Source organism: Sander lucioperca, chromosome 19 (assembly GCF_008315115.2).
Source record: "Sander lucioperca isolate FBNREF2018 chromosome 19, SLUC_FBN_1.2, whole genome shotgun sequence".
In the NCBI taxonomy this organism is placed as follows: Eukaryota; Metazoa; Chordata; class Actinopteri; order Perciformes; family Percidae; genus Sander; species Sander lucioperca.
In genome coordinates this window covers 264,586-285,544 of record NC_050191.1, presented here as the reverse complement: position 1 = coordinate 285,544, position 20,959 = coordinate 264,586, and the positions used below count along the sequence as shown (strand labels likewise).

Genomic DNA, 20,959 nt, shown 5'->3' with positions numbered 1-20,959 from the left:
TCACTCTGCATTTTAACACTTCTTTATTAAGTCACGTTTTGACTTTGGTGAATGCCGATTTAAGGTTAATAACTGTGGCTGGCATACGCTCCTTTAAGCTGGGCATCTTGCTCTAAAGCTAGTTACTTCTGTCTATGGCTAATTAGCTAGTTAACATGCTAATGATGCTTACATATGACGTTAAATAAAATATTAGAATTTCACTCACCAAAAAAACTGGAGCACAGACTTCTTGGAGGGTCTCTTAGTACAATTAAACACACAGCAAGCCATATTTGTCGGATATCTGCATGAAAAATTCTCTGAAAGGCAAAAATATGACCAGGAGGTCAAGTGCAGAGACTTACTGTAAAAAAAGAAAAGAAAAAGGGCTAAATCTGTGATGTGTAATGTTGTTAATCTTGTGCCTTTTTCAATAAAAAAATGTATCCAAAAAAAAAAAGTACAGAGACTTGAATTAGCTTAGCTAAAGTGAAGGGAATGCCTAGCAGAGCTGCAGCCTAGTGGCTATAGCCTCCTGTGACTACAGCCACCTGTCACCTGTCACTCAAAGTGGCCAGTGCCCTTGATTATGCTGATCTTTGAGCCTGAATATAATTTGAACTGGATGAGTTGCTTCAGAATGGTTGAAAATTGGCAGCTTTACCTATTTAGCGTTAAGCTTAGCGCAGCACACTGGCTTGGCCGCGTCATCCAGCCAAGCTCCACCCTCGTGTCCAAAAATCCTCATGTCTGGTTTCAAAAACCCAAGATGCCAACAGGCAAATTGTCACACTCAAGGCTGTCCGCAAACCTATGGGTGACATCACAGCTGCTATGTCAACTATTTTTTGTTTTTACAGTCTATGGCTGCAACACATGTCTTTCGGTTTAATAAAAAGCATTCATTTTAAGGATTCTGTTCTATTCTACAGTATTGAGGAAAAAATACCTAAATTCCAAACTTATAAACTGAATTAGTTAAATATTCAGGTCCAACCCTTGTTCAAGGTTTCAATCCTTTTTCACCTTTGACCACACCCAGCATCAGTGAGGGGAGGGGTTGGCTGTGGTCAGAAGTGTGCTACGTTGAACCCAATAGTGCCACCAGCTCCTGGACTACAGTTCTACATCATTGCAGCAAGGGGAAAAGTTAAAAAACTGAAGGTCAGCAAAAACAAGACTTTCAGGGGGTGTAAAGTTATTATTTAACCTTGTTTTACACTTTTATTTAAAGTGCTAGAACACTCACAGCACAGCAAATCTGATTGGACAACAGTTCATATGTTACTTTTATTCACATTAGTGAATCAAATATAAATTTCTTATATGCATAATGTGTAACTAAGGGCGTTTTCACACATACCTCATTTGGTCCGGACTTTCGGACTTTTCAGTTTGATCCGAACCAAAATTAGAGGTGTGAAACCTCCCCCGGACCACGGTCCGGATCAAAAGACCAAATTTTGGTCCGACCAAAAGAGGTGGTCTCAGTCCGGACCAAACTGAACCATGGTCCGGTTCGTTTACAGTGTGAAAGCATTTTTTGGATGGTTCGGACTTTCGGACCAAATAGAAGAAGCTCTGGCAGGCTCTCCTTGTGTTACAAGACCGGGGAATAGCTCCTTTAAGGAATAGCTTGGTGCTTAGTGTGTAGGCTACATGAGAGAGTGAGAGTGACGGTGAATGCGCTCAGAGCAGACAGCTGTCGGCTATCAGAGCAGAGAATACATCAGCAGTTTATTTGTTAAGTGGTAGTAAATGTACAGTGTAGGTTTCCGTTTGTCTCTGAATAAATTCTCCAGAAAGTTCCAGTGTCTTGCTTCTCAACATCACAACAAAACAAAAAGAGCTGCGGCAGTAGGGGAGAGCAGCAGTCAGCTGAAAAAACTCCGACACAGAGAGAGGAGACGAGAGGACGGGGAAGCCTGTCTACAAACCAATCAATTATAAGTATCTGGAGACGCAGCTCACGTATGTGATGACGGCAGGACGTAGTTTTGTCACGTATAGATCTTTAGTGCGCTTACATAACTGCAGTGTTAAACCAAAACTTACCGGATCAAATGTATACAATGTAACAAAAACATGAACCTTGGTCCGGACCTTGGTTTGGACTTTCATGTGTGAAAACGCCCTAAATCTGACCAGTGTTTTGTTTGCATCATGTACAGTAAAGCCCCTTTTTGTCTTCCTTTTCTTCTACAGGTTATGGTAACATTGCCCCAAGCACTGAGGGAGGAAAAATCTTCTGCATTCTGTATGCAATATTTGGAATCCCGCTGTTTGGATTCCTACTGGCAGGCGTCGGTGACCAGCTTGGTACCATATTTGTCAAAAGCATCGCTAATGTGGAGAAGATGTTCCGGGTGGGTCACAATGTAACTCCTATCATCTATGAGTCAGTGGAAATTATATGGTTATAAAATTGACATTTTTAATGTTGGCCCATAGTTTTAAATAAGGACAGTAATAGAAAAGATAGAAAAATAGAAAATACTCCCAGTAATAAAATGAGACACAGTAAGCACATTTTTGAAGGGCAACATAATGAGTTTTCAAAGAAAGGGCGGAAACAGCCCAGCTGATCACTCACCTAACCCTTCTGAGGAAGCTGTTTTGCTGATTGGCAATTAAAACCAGACAATTGACACCCACACTTATACTCACCTGAGGCCTGTACTACGAAGCAAGATTTGGCATTAACGAGGTAACTTCAGCTTCAACTCAGGGTTTTGTGTATCACAACGGTGGATCAGTTGTTACCGGGTTCAATCGCCGTGGTAACTTATACTGAACACCTAACCTGGTTGGGAGCAGGTTATGTTGGAGATTAGAGATCAACCGGTGTAAGCACCGTCTACTGACCACTCAATACTCGATTGATAATCGGCGTCATCGTTCTTAGAAGATCAGGTGGAGCTTGGTGCGCGGAGAGAGAGAGAGAGAAAGAGAGAGAGAAGTGCGCTCAGAAAACTTAAAACATTTTGAGACCGCAACCCCGTTAACATTCGCTGATGGGTATTTTTATGAAAGATATAGATTTTCAGTGGAGGGAATTACGTATAGGCTATTTGTTGGCTTGTTGAGCTGTGTGTTGCCAATCTCACGATCGCTTACCACTGCCAGTGTTGCAACTGAAATAATATGCTAAAGCAACAGCAGTTTATGGAAAGGACAAGTGAACTTATGGTCAGATCTTGTGCCTGACTGATGGGGAAGTGATATTGATAAGCGTTGTGATTTATGCATCTACAGCGTCAGCAATTTTTTTGCCGGCTTTCCTTCCTGTTTTAGGAAGCAGCAACTGTATTGTGTTTTACTGTCTATGGCAAAACCGTGTCTGTGTTCTTCATATTTATGTAGAATTATAGTTCGCTCTTCTTATATAAAATATGCGGCTCTGGTAGATGTGAACATGCGCGCAGCTGGATTGGGAAACCCTGGGTTGATTGAACTAGTTGTTAACCACTGTTGTGACACAGGTTATGCGGGACCGCGGTTGTTAGGTTAGGTGAAGTAACTGAAAGAAATCCAGGGCATGTTGATCTTGATTCGTAGTACAGGCATCTTCAGCCACGGGAAATGCTTATACGTGTGCTTGGTTTAACCAAAACCAAAACGATAAACAATCTAATCTCCCAACTCCTTCAGATCCCGGAAATCCAACAAATATGTTACGTCCCTAGAAACCAGAGAAACCATTGATGTTAAAATAACTGAAGGAAGGATGGGAGACGCTTGTCAAATTATCAGTACAATTTATTTAGAAAAAAATGCAAAAAGAGAATGTGCAACGCTGCTCCATAGAGATGAGGACGAAAGATCAAATGAAGACCAAAACAAAAACAAGCTATGAAACAGAAACATAGCTTGGTTGATATCGGTGGCAAAATTCCACAAGTTTTCATCTGCTCCTTTGATTTCTTGTCATATAAAAGGTTCTTAGGAACCATAAGAAATTAAGTGTTGATCAATTATTGTTGCAGCAAAAGCTCTTAATAAAGAAGCTGTGAACTAAGATTACATTGGCCCAATCCTAAAATCTGGACTCACAGACTCACAGACTTTGGTGAGTCCGAAATTCGTAAGGGTTGTCCCAATGTCGAATTTCAAAGGGCGTGAGGGTTTGAGTACACACTTACTGAGCCCTTTCCGTGAGTCTGCATTGATGCAGACTTCACCAAAGGGAATTACCCACAGTTCAAAGCGTTGTGACGTTTACCGCGGAGACCATAGGGAAATCCGGAAATTACAAAGGTAAACAACAGCACGACCGTTCTCTTAATACATCCATGCACACGACCATGGAGCACAGACCAACCTGTTGTCCAGCTTGTAAAACAAGAATTTGAAAAAATTTGGAATCAGGCAGCTGTCTCCTGTTCCTTGGCCGTGTGGAAAGCATCAAACTTAAAATGAAAATTCCCAAACCCGGCAAGTGTCAGCAACATCTTTGTTATTAAACATCGCCAATGTAACATGAGATCTCGTGAAGTGCTGTCCCAATCACATTCTACCTATCTGAGCCCATGTGGCCTCACACACTCACTCACTTAGCACCTGAGATCAATTAAGTCTGTCAGTCTTTAGTCCTTAGTCCTCAGGGCTCACTTTGGGATTAAGCCATAAAGTACAAGAAGTGTTTCACTGCACTGTAGGTTACATCATTTGTGTGCCCACAAAATAATCCAATTTACTATTAAAATCTAACCAAAACTACAGTATGTGCAGTACATTTCTGTTTTTGTCTGGTTTTAATAAATGTACCTGTATTTATATTTCTACATCCTTACCCAAAAATGTTCCTGATCTTATCACATTACCTGTGTGACATCCTCTTTATTGACATAATTAAATTTGACACTACAGTCTCGTCATCATCTGCCAAGATCATCTTCCGGATTCCCATTCTACTGTGTCTCTTCAAAAGTTTTATGACGCTCACGCACTGTTTGTGGTGAGTCGTCAGGACTAGTCAGATCAACAATTTCAGGGAAATTATCATCGCTTGAGTTGGTGTCCTTCCCCATGGCCACGCAAACCTGATCTACTACACAGGTCTCCCATTGTCTAGGATCTAATTTATCGTGCTCCCATTATATCTCTTAATTTATGTAGAAGAGCTCTTTAATCTGTGCTGCAAGTAAATTATCAGCCTTTCAAGTGTGTATCTTGTGGTCCTCGATTAAGTGTCATTTATCTTTCAGATGTAAGTAAACTGCTGAGTCTTGACCTCAGGCGTGAGACGCAGATGTGTTTATGTAACAGGTGTTTCGTTTCCCCAATAAACATGTCTGTACATTCCTCACTGCATTGGACAGTAGGCTGCGTTTAAAAAAATAATTTTTCGGTTTAAATCTATTTTCATTTAAATGATCCAATATCGATTCATAAAATTCAAATTTAAAACAGATTGATTCTCCTGTTTTGGTGATGGCTTACAATTGTTAATGTTAATGCAGCAGCTTAGAGGGAACCTTGTACAGTTGTCTAATCTCTTTCATATCCAAACTAAATTGGGAAATCATTGGCTATACCCAGCCCTATTGTACAGCATATAGTAGATTGCTTTTCTTGTATTTGGGTGTGCAGTAGTGGTGTATCGATTCCATACCAAGTAAATACAGGGCCAGTATCGCTGATACCGGTACAATACCAATACTTTTTAATAACTTAGGTGGATGCATCATCAAATTGCTAAATCTGAATGAATTGAGTGGTTTTGTGATTTTTCCTTTGGGTTATTAATACATTAAAACCAGTACAGAATGTTCATATGCTTATAAATGTGTTGTGTCTTACAACATATTTACAAATTATACAGCTTGCCATTGTTTCATTTTTGACCTGAAAATATAGCCACACAGCGCTCCTCTTCCTCTCTGCCATTCTTCTGCTCTGTCTCTATCCTGCTTGTGTGTCTGTGCTGCTGGCCGCCGCCGTGCCTGGCTGCTTTCTTGCTGGTTTGCTAGGGGTCGCTAAGTCACCTGACGGTACAACATCAAATCACAAGAGGGGGGAGGAGGAGCAGAGTGTGTCTGCTCTGCACTGTGACAGGAGTGGCACTTGAAAGCAGCGGCACTTACACAGACACAGACAGCTAGGTCGCAGTGCATACTGGAAAGAAACTAAAACTAAAGTATCAATCTCATTACACTGGTATTGATCAATATCAATACCAACATTGGTATCGATATTATCGATATTTGGATTCATCCGCCCATCACTAGTGTGCAGTCTTTAGGGTGGACCAGCATGTATTACATGATTTCATTCACCATTATTAATTACATGTGAGTTTGTTTAACTTTAGTTAAAAACCTTTGGTTCACTGGCCAGCTGGTGTTAAGAAACAAAAAAAAGAAACCAAAATATAATAGTAATAGCTTCCCCCATGGTACAAATAAAAGGAAACAAACTGCCTGGGTGACTGCCCCTTGTTGAACTAATAAACTTTTAGATCAAGTTTACCCTCCTGACTCACTTCAAGACAGGCAAGTCCCAAATCAAAACTTACAATTCCCAAGTCAAATACAAAGTTCTAAACGTTGTTTTCGATTCCTAAACAAAAGTGCAAGTGAAGTCACAAGTCATTGGTGTTGGTGTTAATGTCCAAGTCGACTTTTTTGATTAGATTAGAGTCGATTAGAGTCTAAAATCATCAAATATGTGACTTGAGTCCACACCTCTGTCCTGACCAGAGTATTCTTTTCTCATCACAATAACTAGTCATGCTGATGCGATAATACAGCCACTGTGGCTGATTCGTCAATATTCCTCCTAATGACTCTGTGTGGTGCCACCATAAAAGTTTGAATACGGACTATCCCATTCAAATCAACATAACAGGATGGTCATAGTGGCGGCCAATTTTTTTGTTGTCATTGCCGTTGCAATGCATTCTGCATAAACCAACTTGTTGGAAGTCACAGAATTACTGAGGTGAGGTTTTCTGCCAAACAAGCATTGGAGTAGTATGAAGCATGGAGAAGCGTCTTTTGTGCACTATATCGGTTGCTTTGTTGTGCGGCTGAGAGGAATTAAGGATTGCTAGATCTAGAAAGAGAAACACTGGCTTAGTGTGGATGGTAGGCCAAAACTGAGTTCTTATACCAGTGGGTGTGAAATGAGAAATAATGCACGGCCCCACTGACGTGTGCTGTCACCATAACAACTAATATGAATCGTCCTTTTTGTCTTGAACTAATCAAATGACCATAGCAAACAGTTCAAAGTCTGTTCTACTCTCGTTCTATTTATATGGGTTCCACCAAGGAGTCCAAACACAATGAGAACCCTGCTGAAAACGAGACATACAAAAACGAGGTATTATGGTTAACACTTTGCCAATACTTTGTGTGTGTGTGTGTGTGTGTGTGTGTGTGTGTGTGTGTGTGTGTGTGTGTGTGTGTGTCTCTCTCTCTCTCACAGAATAAACACAACCAGATCAGTCAGACTAAAATCCGTGTGGCCTCCACCCTCCTCTTCATCCTGGCTGGCTGCATCTTGTTCGTCACCATCCCAGCTGTGATCTTCAAACACATTGAGGGCTGGACAGCTCTGGAGTCAACATATTTTGTTGTCATCACTCTGACAACAGTTGGAATAGGTGACTATGTTGCAGGTGAGAGCTTATCATTCATAGTCAAAATATTAATGAATGCAAATGTCCTGATGACTTGATTAGTTTCTTACATATTATTAATCACAGTCAAGTACACCTGAAAGGTCCTACGACATGCTGCTGTTTGGATGCTTTTATATAGGCCTTAGTGGTCCCCTAATACTGTATCTGAAGTCTCTTTCCCGAAATTCAGCCTTGGTGTAGAATTATAGCCACTAGAGCCAGTCCCACAATGAGCTTTACTTAGGATGCGCCATTTCTGTGTCTGTAGCTTTAAATGCTATTGAGGAGGAGAGAGGGGGGGGCAAGGTTGAGGGTGGGGGTGTGGCCTTGACCAACTGCCACTTTGCTTGTTTGCAAGCCATGATGTCGCTCTCTTTCTCATGGGTGGGCCAAATTCTCTGGGTGGGCAAAGCAGAGAAAGGGGAGGTAACCTTTGTCCTTATGACCTCATAAGGAGGAGATTCCAGATTGGCCCATCTGAGCTTTAATTTTCTCAAAGGCAGAGCAGGATACCCAGGGCTCGGTTTACACCTATCGCCCTTTCTAGCCACTGGGGGACCATAAGGCAGGCTGGGGGAACTCATTAATGTTAAAAAATCTCATAAAGTGAAATTTTCATGCCATGGGACCTTGAACACATGTCAAAAGATTATCAGACTTGAACATTTGGGTCTTGATTACAGTTTCTTTTTGATTATAATATAGGCTTGGTTTATATATATATATATAGGTCAAGTAACTTAGCTCTTCTAGCCTCAATGATAAGGACACACAAGTTGCTCAGTTTGACGTCTGTTATAGTTGTGCGTAATTGCCTCTTGATCAGTTTAAGAACCAAGAAGATGTATTCCTTACTGGCTGGGCTCTGGCTATCTGGCCTGCTTTCCACTCCCTACCCCAGACTGCGTACCTTCGGAGCAAAACCTTCATTGTTGCAGCCCATCCATCTGGAACACCCTCCCTGCAGATATCTGCAATGCTACATCCCTAGACATGTTAAAAAACTCCTCAAACACCACCTTTTCACCACAGCCTACAACCTCCCTTAGCTCTGTTTCCCCAGTAATTCTGTAAAGTGTCCTTGGGTTTTGTGAAAGGCGCTATAAAAAAGTTATTATTATTATTATTATTATTATTATTATTATTAGCTTCTGCATTCCACTTTGCTGTTTTCTATGCAAAAGCTTCCTTTGCCTGGGGGGAGTTAATGACTGAGATCTTCAGAATGACTTTCATAAATTTCTCCTAAGCGAAAGACTACTTCCTCTTGAAGGAAATTTGTGCTTTTTTATCCTTGTCACCAGTGTTACATTTGCACTGACCAGTTGTAGATGTTATGATAGACCCACCAAGTCTGGAGCTAACTTTTTGAGATGTCTTCTCTGCATTTTCAATAGCTATACTGCAATTTGTGGCAGTGTTTATAATATCTTTCCATAGATTGTTAACAAATGACTCACTTCTGTACTCCTGAAATAAGTCTTTAAGTGCATTTACTAAATCCACAGCCATAGATAGGTCAAGTGAAGGAGATTGGAGGGTGTCAGATAGCAGCTGTGCATCGCCAAGTTGCTAACTGAGATAGTAAAACTTAAGCATCTACTGATCTTTCTCCACTATTTTCTGCTGCAATGTCATGCAGAACACGAAGCACAGCAGATAATCTCTCCATTAAATTCCTGCAAGTCAAGGATCTACATGCCCATCTAATATCACTGAGCTTCTGCAACTCCCTTGGCTGACCTCCATACATTTCACAACAGAACAGTCCAACCAGGGAGAGAGAAGGGAGGACAAGGGATGAAAAAATGGGAGCACAAGAACAGGTGACAGTGGGACTTGGGAACTGAGGGCAGCGGGACTCGGGAACCGAGAACTGAGGGCAGCGGCGATGGCGGAACCCCTCTGGCGGCCGGCAGCAAAGGTGGAACCCCTCTGGCGGCCGAGCAGGAAGGCGAAGGCAGGGCCCCTCTAGTGGCCGAGCAGGAAGGCGATGGCGGAGCCCCTCTGGCGGCCGAGCAAGAAGGTGAAGGCGGAGCCCCTCTGGCGGCCGATGGCAAAGGCTGACTCCCTCTGGAGGCCGAGCAGGCCAGCAAGGCTGACTCCCTCGGGAGGCCAGACAGGCCGGCGAAGACCCTCTGGATGCAGGGCAAGCCAGCGAAGACCCTCTGGAGACCGGGCAGGCTGCCGAAGACCCTCTGGAGACCGGGCAGGCTGGCAAAGGCTGACTCCCTCTGGAGACCGGGCAGGCTGGCAAAGGATAACTCCCTTTGGAGGCCGGACAGTTGAAGGGTCAGCTGGACTAGAGCCTGAGCTACTGCACAGTACGGGCTCTGGTCCGCTGCACAGCACGGTCAGCAGCGCCAACTCAGAAACGTCGACCAGTGGCAAAGAGTCTGGAACACTCTCCATCTCGGAAGCAGGGTGAATGACTGCTGAGGGCTAACAGGCTTGGAGACAGGATGGTGAAACTCATGCTTGGTAGCCTCCCAGCGAACCTCCATGAGGTGTTTGGCCAAGGCTGGGTCCTCTTCATGCAACGAATGGAAAAAGTTAATGATACTCTCACCATCTGACTCCAAGGGGTGAAAATGTGGCTCAAACTCAGGGACCTGGAACAGTTTCAAATAAAAAAAAAAAATTACAAATATGAAGCTACAAAATTGACAATGAAAACGTCAATATTATAATGTTATCTTTGTTTGCACAAAAAAAAACGAGCAAATATGAGCCCACAAAAAAAGTCTGTTATGTAAAGTTACAATAACGTTAGTTTAAGAAGAAAAAACGAGCAAATATGAGATTCAGCAGAGGGTTGAGGATGTTTTATTTTTAAAGATTGCGCTCTTAAAAGTCTGTACAGTAACGTTAGCGTATAAAGTTAAGCTCCTTGGGGAAAGTACTTCTAACGGAAATTCCGAACCAGTCACCGTGAGAAAAAAAGTTTCACAGATCTCTTCTGTCCTTCAAAAATAATGCTTACCCGATGCAAACAGCATTGACATGACCCTCTGACTTATCATGTGCTTTAAACCCGGCATCTCGGTACATTACCTGTTTTAAATGATTGAAACCTTGCTGTGATGTGAACACAGATGCTGGGGTTTTTGGCAGAGAGGAATGACTACATGCATAACAGTAAACACTCCTGTTAAACACACTGCCTATTATGGTGGATACTGTTTATACCAGCCACTCTGGAAGCGCCTCTTCCTGTTACCTTGCAGTGTCCGAGGAAATTAATAATATTGTGTATGCTAAAGTGGATTTGCAGGGCACCCTGGTAGCTCACATGGTTGAGTGTGTGCCCCATGTAGTAAGGCTCAGTCATTACCCCACCGGTCGCAGTTTCCATTCTAACCTGCTGAGTGTTGCTGCATGTCATTCTCCATCTCTCTCCCACTATCTGTCTTCAGCTGTCCTATCAATTAAATGCATAAAAATGCCCAATAAATAAATAAATGAATGAAATGAATTTGCATATCATACACTGAGCAAAGGTTGCTCACCCTTTTTAAATTAAATTAAATATGAGCACAAAACACTAGTAACTATTCATTGAACTCAGAAAAGGAACCAACAGAATTTGACAAACTGTTGTGAGTGAGGCAGTTGGTGCTCCAGACACACTACATCACACTCCTCTCCCACAACTAGAGATGCCCCGATCACGTTTTTATGGCATTTTATAGCATTGGCTCTTTTTCTGCCAACAAAGGGTTATTATAGTAGTTATAGCAGCTGATATAGCTGTTAGTAGTCAGCTATATCAGTAGTGTAGTGTCAGGCTTGTTTCTTATACCCTTTTCCACAAAGAATTTGCACATATATAAATCTGCTAATGACAGACTTTCCCATTTGAAGTAGACGAGTAGCCTATGCCTTTGTTTTGTTTTTCTGGTGCTTCACGTTCAGTGTTGCGAACGCGCCGGAAAACGGGTTGTTACGTCCCTACTTTGTCTAGGGTTGGAGGACACAACCAATTTAAATAATAAACCAGGGAGAAGGAAAAAGGAAAGGCGGAAATGCTTTCAACAATAACTAAAAGGATTTATTACACAAACTAAAGACAACACAACCTTAAAAAGGAAAGCGAAAATGACCACACAAAGACAAATCGAAACACCACTGGCCCACTGGCTCTGGTACGCTACTGGCTCCTCTCTCTGTCTCTCGCTGGCTTCCACGGAAGCCCCCCGTCTTCTGTCACTGGTTCCCACAGCTACTTACTTGATGGGCGCTGATCAGCTTCAGCTGCGGGAGTGACGCCACATGCGCATCTGGAGAGAGCGGCACACAAAAGAACACACACAACACAAAACACGGCACGTGACACCCCCCTCCCATAAGAGGAAACCCCTCCTCTATTTGCACGTTCACCATATCCGTTCCACCATCACTGACCCACCAGTCCAACCAGAATCTCACTTTTGTTCCTCAAAGTTGTCTCACCTACGGGACAGCGCGTCAGCCACAATGTTGTCAGCTCCCCTCTTGTGTTTAATGCAGATGTTGGGAGTGCCCAGCGCATCAAGCGCTAATTGCTGTTGTACATCTGGGCTAAAAAGACAAGCAGGTTGTGGTCAGTGTAGACAGTGACTGGAAATTAACTGCATCCTACATACACTTCAAAGTGCTGTAAGGCAAGGAGCATGGCTAAAATCTCTTTCTCAATGGTGGAGTAGTTCAGCTGATGACGTTTGAACTTGGTGGAAAAGAAACAGATGACACACATCCCCACCACCGTCCTGCAACAACACCGCACCAGCTCCAGTGGCACTGGCATCCACCTCAAGCTGGAAAGGTCGAGCAAGGTCAGTTGCAGCCAGCACAGGAGCACAACAGAGGAGAGACTTGGCAGCGTTAAAAGCATGGTCGCTGCATGGTACTCCGCATTCCACACAAAAGGAACCACAGGACTACACAACCTGAAAACTGATTCCCAGACTTGGCTTTGGGCAATGGACCCACACAGTCGACAAGAATGTGTTCAAAGGGCTCACCACTTGCGGGAACAGGCCGCAGCGGAGCAACAACAACAGGCTGATTAGGCCAGAGATGTTCACAAGTGATTTTTTGGAAGTCCAAGTCGAGTCTCAAGTCTTTGAGCTCCAGTCCAAGTCAAGTTTCAAGTCTTTTGCCACGAGTCCTAGTCCAGTCTCAAGTCTCTGGCCATCTGAATTGAACTGTATTGTTAAATCTTATGAATTCAAAGCATGTCCTGTAGCTACCATCCATACAGTACAGTATCAAAATCAGTTGTAGGATAACTTTATGGGGTCTACTTAACACATCCCTCTAGCCCTCGGACCTGGTGAAATATTAACCTAAATCTGTCACATCACATCATATGAATACAACTATAAAGATACAATTTGCTTGTTCCCAGGCAATCCCAGCATAGCACAACACTTTGCGATGGTTAGCTTGTTATGACGATATATGCTAAATGTAACGTCTCTTTCACTCAAAAAAATGTCTAATGTCGAAGTGGAAATCAAGAGAATAGTGGCAGCGCCACACCAGTTACAGAACAACATGCCTCTCAGTGTCAGTCCAAATTACGCACAATAAGCAGTTTGAACTCACTGATGTAATGCAATTTATTTATTTTCTAAGTGTTAGCACGCTCAGTGAAACTGAGTCCAGCGCGAGGGAGATCCGACTCAGAGGAGGAGAGGTTAGTGAGGCCAGCGTCTCCACGGCAGGTGACAGTGCACACGGATCCGCTGCGCCACGCGTGAATGAAATAATGAAATAGTAAATAGAACTACAGTAACAGAAATATGTGCAGAATTAAGACAGTCAAGACGGCCCAGTGTTTGGTGGACCGGGTACACCTTGTCCACTTAATAGCCTACAAATCATCCACGGGATCAATTACGCATCACATCAGTTTGCCCACTCGACACAGCGTTTGTTCATGGGGAGATGGATCCGTGCGTCCCGCCTCCTGTGCGCCATGGATGTCTGAGCAACTACTAACTATAAAGATACAATTTGCCTGTTCCCAGCATTAGCACAACACTTTACGATGGTTAGCTTGTTACCTGTGATGATATATGCTAAATGTAACGTCTCTTTCACATTAGCAAGTGACTGACCTGCCTGGGTGCGTTTGGAGATGCCGGCATCATTTATCTTGGTGCCACACACCTTGCATGTAGCTGTTAGCTTACTGCCACGGTTTACCAAGTTATTGAAAGCAAAACTAATGACAAAAGGCACAACTCCGGGGAGGACTGTTGCCATCGTCTATGCATTTTTTTATATGTGAGTGCGCGCACATAAGGCATAACGCATGCGTTACGTTGCACATTATGGCAAAGGGCAGGGGACATGTAGCTCGTCATACGTTTCCCCAACGTATATGCGCCAATAAAAGAAAACAGAAATACATTAATACATTTAGATTTAAAAAGCAGTAATTGCATGAAAACAGGTTGTTGACGAGTCTTGAAGCTCGAGTCCGAGTCAAGTCTGAAGTCAGCTGTTTGTGCTGACTTCAGACTTGAGTGCGACTCGAGTCCGAGTCTCAGACTCGAGTCCCCATCTCTGGATTAGGCTTACCTACCATCTGGCGAGTACTGCAAGTTTTACAAAAACGCACTACATCTGCCTTCACTACCCCCCCAATCCTCCTCTGAATCGGTCGCCACCCACCCTGACCGTGAGACCCACCTACACATCAACACACCATTCTCCACAAAGAATGGCTGTTGACTTCCAACACTTGTCTAACGAGGGATAATTTGTTTGTGCTTTAATGAGAGCCTCCCAAGTAAGTGGCAAGGGTGCAGTCAGTGTTGGGAAGGATACTTTCAAAACATATTCCGTTACAGAATACATGCCCAAAAATGTAATTTGTAACGTATTCCATTAGTATTCTGAATACTTGGATTACTTCCACATTGAATTGCATTTTATAAGTGTAGGAATGCGGCATATATACAGCTTACTAAACAGGCCTATTCTGGTGTGTTCTTCTGTTCCAACTGGCTGTATATGCACCTAAACAAGCAGATAGATAGTTGTATTTGTAGTACCGAACTGTATACTACAAAAATCTAACCGCAGTCTAAGCTACCACGAGCTAATTTTAGCTAAGGTTAGCTAACATGTCAAACGGGGCTAGTCAGTCTTTCAACGGCTCTGGGGATAGTAAATCAGCAAGTAGGAGAATGTAAAGTCGCACGTCAACTATAAAATAGCAAGGTGACCAGTAAAACTACAGCAGACGACTACCCTTGGCTAATTAAAAAGAAAACGTAATTTAAGATGCTTCTTCAGGTTGGAGGTGGAGTAATTTGGACGCTGAAAGGAGGTTGGTTGCTGGCAAGCAGAGGTTGCACTGCACAGTTATATTTCGTTCTCCCTTCTCTTTCTTTAATGTGAAATGCTGTTTGAATTTCCAAGATAGAAACGCATTCCTGCCCTGGCTCTGTTGTGCTTGTTCCGGCTCCATCTCTACCTCTATCAGTGAACACGCAAATAGCTCATTTTTTTGTTTTCATATTGGGGCTTCTGGGAAATGCATGGAGTTATGAGAGTGAATAAACTCGTGAAACAGAGAAGTATCATCATGTAATCCATTGATTTCAACAATGTAACTGTATTCTAAATACCAACTATTTAAATTGTAACTGTAACGGAATACAGTTACTCATAATTTGTATTCTGAATACGGTGGTACATGTATTCCGTTGAGTTACCTTTATGGAACGTTCCCTTAACATTGTATTTTAACTTTAACAGCCATGTACCAAAAAATAAAAAATGTAGATAATAATCAGAATCAGTTTTATTGGCCATATAGACACATACTGTACAATAGAGACAACAATATACATATAGGCACATAATATACAAAAAATACAACTATACAAATAAGACACATGGAGTAGAGTGCAAAGTAATAGTGCAAATGTGGTGTGCAAGATGCATTTTGAAATGATAAAGTATGTAATGTGTAGGTGAATGGCCATAGAGGGGATGACCCCACTTATCATCAGTTCAGGATAGTGATGGCAGTGGGAAAGAAGCTGTTCTTGTGTCTGGTTGTTTTTGTGTGCAGGGATCTGTAGCGCCTGCCAGAGGGGACGAGGTAGGAGGATGGCAGCAGTGTAGAAGATGGCCAATAGTTCTTGTGGTAGGCCATGCTTCCAGAGTTGCCGTAGGAAGTACATCCTCTGCTGAGCCTTTTTAAGGATGGCGTTGATGTTGGACTCCCACTTCAGGTCCTGGGAAATGATGGAGCCCAGAAACTTGAATGAGTCCACCTTTGACACTGGACTGTTGGATATTGTGAGGGGGGGAGAGCACTGTGGGGTCCTCCGTGTCTGCTGCAGTCAGCGCGGGGAAGTTTTTCTGGGAGGCTGCTAGAGTAAAAGTCAAAATGAAGCAAAGTTACAAGTCAAATTAAAGCTGCAAGCAGCGATGAGCGGGCCCTCGCCTTCTTGCAGTCGGGGGTACTGGCGGACGGCGCTCCTTACAGCCGTACATTTGCACAGCACTCAGACACTGCAAATCGTCACCAATGAAAAGGGAACTCTATGCAGAGTTCAACGATACCTCACACAAGACTTTACCTTAAATGAGTCACCAGTTATGAAAAGGGGCGTGGCTAAATCATAGGAGGCGGGTCAAACCATGACCAATGAAAACGGAACTCTCTGTTGAGTTCAATGATACCTCTCACAATAGTGTACAATAAATGTGTTTTTAGTTATTAAAGTGCTTGGCTTAAGAATATGGGGCGGGGCAAATCGTCACCAATGAAAAGGGAACTCTATGCTGAGTTCAACGATACCTCACACAAGATTTTACCTTAAATGAGTCACCAGTTATGAAAAGGGGCGTGGCTTAAACATAGGGGGCGGGCCAAACCATGACCAATAACAAACAAACTCTCTACTAAGTTCATTGACACCTCACACAAGACTCTACATCAAACGGATCAATAGTTATGAAAGGGGGCGTGGCTAACGCATAGGGGGCGGGTCAAACCATCACAATCAAAAAGGAACTCTCTGCTGAGTTCAATGATACCTCACACAAGACTCTACGCCATGCAGTTCATTAGCTGTGAAAGGGGGCGTGGCAAACCATGACCAATGAAAAAGGAAGTCTCTGCTGAGTTCAACGATACCTCACACAAGGGTCTACCTAAAACGATTAAAATGTTATGAAAGGGGGCGTGGCGTGAGTACGTGGGCGTGGTTAAAGTATAGGGGGCGGCTCAGTATCACATGTAGACTACACATTATAAGTTTCATGTAAATCGGATGATGTTTGTCATATAAGGCTTATTTCCTGTTGCCAGCGGGGGGCGCTATGACCAAAAGTCAATATTGGCCTCTAGATGTCCTCTTGTGGGGAATTTCAAATAGATATGACAATGTACACTGTAGTTACAGCCACTTTCTCGTTTATCGTTAAACACTCAAAATGGCTGCCACTCCACGCCCACACCGTTTGACAAAAAGTTTTTCTTTTAATAACTTTTCATCTTTAAAGTGTTGAGATGGTACAGACCAAATTTGAAGTCCGCCGGATAAAATCTCTAGGGGGAGTTTGTTAAAGTATAGCACCTTGACTTTTAGGCCTACTTCCTGTTGCCACTAGGGGGGCGCTATGACTTTAAGTAAATATCGGCCTTTATTTGTCCTCAGGGTTGGACTCTTATGAATCCTGAAAAGTTTCGAGCCAGTTGGACAATGTACACTCAAGTTACAGCCACTTCCTGTTTTGATGGCGAAACGCACAAAATGGCCGCCCTGCCACGCCCTATGACGAAAGTTTTTCTCGGATGAAATCTCTAGGAGGAGTTCGTTGAAATACGACATGTGGAAATGGCCAAAATCGCACTAATTTCGAACTTTGAAATCAAAATGGCGGACTTCCTGTTGGGTTTAGGGTATGTCTACAATGACATTTTCTGTGCGGCTTGACATGATACATATGTGTACCAAGTTCTGTGAGCCTACGTTAAACATACTGCAGGGGCTCAATTTCTTTATCTTTGTAGGGGGCGCTAGCGAGCCATTTTTGTACGCCATTTTTGAAACCCATAAAATATGTACATTTTCACCAGACTTGATCCATCCATCCATCTTCGTCGGGTCGCGGGGGTAGCAGCTCCAGCAGGGGACCCCAAACTTCCCTTTCCCGAGCCACATTAACCAGCTCCGACTGGGGGATCCCGAGGCGTTCCCAGGCCTGGTTGGAGATATAATCCCTCCACCTAGTCCTGGGTCTTCCCGGAGGCCTCCTCCCAGCTGGACGTGCCTGGAACACCTCCCTAGGGAGGCTCCCAGGGGGCATCCTTACCAGATGCCCGAACCACTTCAACTGGCTCCTTTCGACGCGAAGGAGCAGCGGCTCAACTCCGAGCTCCTCACGGATGACTGAGCTTCTCACCCTATCTCTAAGGGAGACACCAGCCACCCTCCTGAGGAAACCCATTTCGGCCGCTTCTACCCTGGATCTCGTTCTTTCGGTCATGACCCAGCCTTCATGACCATAGGTGAGGGTAGGAACGAAAACTGACTGGTAGATTGAGAGCTTTGCCTTCTGGCTCAGCTCTCTTTTCGTCACAACGGTGCGATAAATTGAATGTAATACCGTACCCGCTGCGCCGATTCTCCGACCAATCTCCCGCTCCATTGTCCCCTCACTTGCGAACAAGACTCTAAGGTACTTGAACTCCTTCACTTGGGGTAAGGACTCATTCCCTACCTGGAGAAGGCACTCCATCGGTTTCCTGCTGAGAACCATGGCCTCCGATTTAGAGGTGCTGATCCTCATCCCAGCCGCTTCACACTCGGCTGCGAACCGATCCAGTGAGTGCTGAAGGTCACAGGCCGATGATGCCATCAGGATCACATCATCTGCAAAAAGCAGCGATGAGATCCCCAGCCCACTGCACTGCAACCCCTCTCCACCCCGACTACGCTTCGATATCCTGTCCATAAATACTACAAACAGGATTGGTGACAAAGCGCAGCCCTGGCGGAGGCCAACTCTCACCTGAAACGAGTCCGACTTACTGCCGAGAACCCGGACACAGCTCTCGCTTTGGTCGTACAGAGATTGGATGGCCCTGAGAAGGGACCTCCTCACCCCATACTCCCGCAGCACCTCCCACAGTATCTCCTGGGGGTCCCGGTCATACGCCTTCTCCAGATCCACAAAGCACATGTAGCATGTTGGGCATACTCCCAGGCTCCCTCCAGGATCCTTGCGAGAGTAAAGATCTGGTCTGTTGTTCCACGACCAGGACGGAATCCGCATTGTTCCTCTTCAACCTGAGGTTCGACTATCGACCGAACCCTCCTTTCCAGCACCTTGGAGTAGACTTTTCCAGGGAGGCTGAGAAGTGTGATACCCCTATAATTGGCACACACCCTCTGGTCCCCCTTTTTGAAAAGGGGAACCACCACCCCGGTCTGCCACTCCTTAGGCACCGTCCCAGACTTCCACGCAATGTTGAAGAGGCGTGTCAACCAAGACAACCCCTCCACACCCAGAGCTTTAAGCATTTCTGTCCACGTGTCCACCACGGTGTTCGTGGGTTACCGCCACCTTGAGGCACCTAAGACCCTAAGACCACAGCTCCTCACCGCAGCTTCAGCAATGGAAACTTTGAACATTGTCCACTTGGGTTCAATGCCCCCAGCCTCCACAGAGATGCACGAAAAGCTCCGCCGGAGGTGTGAGTTGAAAGTCTGTCAGACATGGATCTCCTCCAGACGTTCCCAATTTACCCGCACTACCCGTTTGGGCTTACCAGGTCTGTCCAGAGTATTCCCCCACCCCCTGACCCAACTCACCACCAGATGGTGATCGGTTGACAGCTCTGCCCCTCTCTTCACCCGAGTGTCCAAAACATACGGCCTCAGATCAGATGAAACGATTATAAAATCAATCATTAACCTTTGGCCTAGGGTGCTCTGGTACCAAGTACACTTATGAGCATCCCTATGTTCGAACATGGTGTTCGTTATAGACAATCCATGACTAGCACAGAAGTCCAACAACAAACAACCACTCTGGTTTAGATCAGGGAGGCCGTTCCTCCCAATCACGCCTCTCCATGTGTCTCCATCATTGCCCACGTGCGCGTTGAAGTCCCCCAGCAGAACTATGGAGTCCCCCACTGGATCCCCATACAGGACTCCACTCAAGGTCTCCAAGAAGGCCGAATACTCCGAACTCTTGTTTGGTGCATATGCACAAACAACAGTCAGAGTTTTCCCCCCCACAACCCGCAGGCGTAGGGAGGCGACCCTCTCGTCCACCGGGGTAAACTCCAACGTAGCGGCGCTCAGCCGGGGGCTTGTGAGTATCCCCACACCCGCCCGACGCCTCACACCCTGGCCAACTCCAGAGAAGAAAAGAGTCCAACCCCTATCCAGGAGTATGGTTCCAGAACCAAGACTGTGCGTAGAGGTAAGCCCCACCAGATCTAACCGGTAGCGCTCCTGCACCAGTTCCGGCTCCTTCCCCCACAGAGAGGTGACATTCCACGTCCCCAGAGCCAGCGTCTGCTGCCCGGGTCTGGTCCGTCGAGGCCCCTGACCTTCACTGCCACCCGTGTGGCAGCGCACCCGACCCCAGCGGTTCCTCCCACAGGTTGTGGGCCCATGGGATGGAGAGACTTGATACGACTGCCAATGTTCAATGATTCACAAGAGTCTACCTTAAACGGTTCACAAGTTATGAAAGGGGGCGTGGTCTGTGTAAATGGGTGTGGCTAGAGTATAGAGGTCGGCTCAATATCACATGTAGACCACACATTCTAAGTTTTATGTAAATCGGAACAACTTGCCAAGATACAACCGTTCCTGTTTCAACAGCCACCTACAGGAAGTTGGTCCTCCATAACTTGCGCATTGCGTTAGCTATCAAAATTCTTTTGATAACTTTTAGTCACGAGGGTCCACCGAGTCTATATCCAAGTTTTCGTGCAGATTGGACTCACGGCCCATGAGGAGTTAGACAAAGTGGGTTTCCCATATATCGCGATGTGGCTAATTAATAAAAGAAAATTCTAACAGTGCCATCTAATGGCCGATTCACTCTAAATTTGGCATGGATGTTAAGCCCCTATGCGGAACAACTGTGTCATGTTTGGTGTCAATCGGAAAAAATCTTGGTAAAATACACAACTTCCTGTTTCGACAGCCCCCTACAGGAAGTTGGTCCTCTGTAACTTGCGCATTGTGTTAGCTATCAAGATATCTTTTTGTCATGAGGGTCCACCGAGTCTATCTGTACATTTTTGTGCAGATGGGACTCACACTCTACGAGGAGTTAAAAAAAGTAGGTTTCACTCAAAGCGAATTTGCT

The 20,959-nt window shown here is 44.5% G+C and overlaps 1 protein-coding gene across 1 annotated transcript in view; it reads left to right on the top strand.

Moving 5' to 3' along the window:
- The window catches only part of kcnk10a (potassium channel, subfamily K, member 10a), a 103,523-nt gene that overhangs the window by 62,626 nt on the left and 19,938 nt on the right, over window positions 1-20,959 (top strand). The window contains exons 4-5 of the mRNA XM_031300187.2: window positions 2,188-2,348; window positions 7,414-7,606. Coding sequence (XP_031156047.1) covers window positions 2,188-2,348; window positions 7,414-7,606 — 354 coding nt within the window. The remainder of the gene's footprint in view (window positions 1-2,187; window positions 2,349-7,413; window positions 7,607-20,959) is intronic.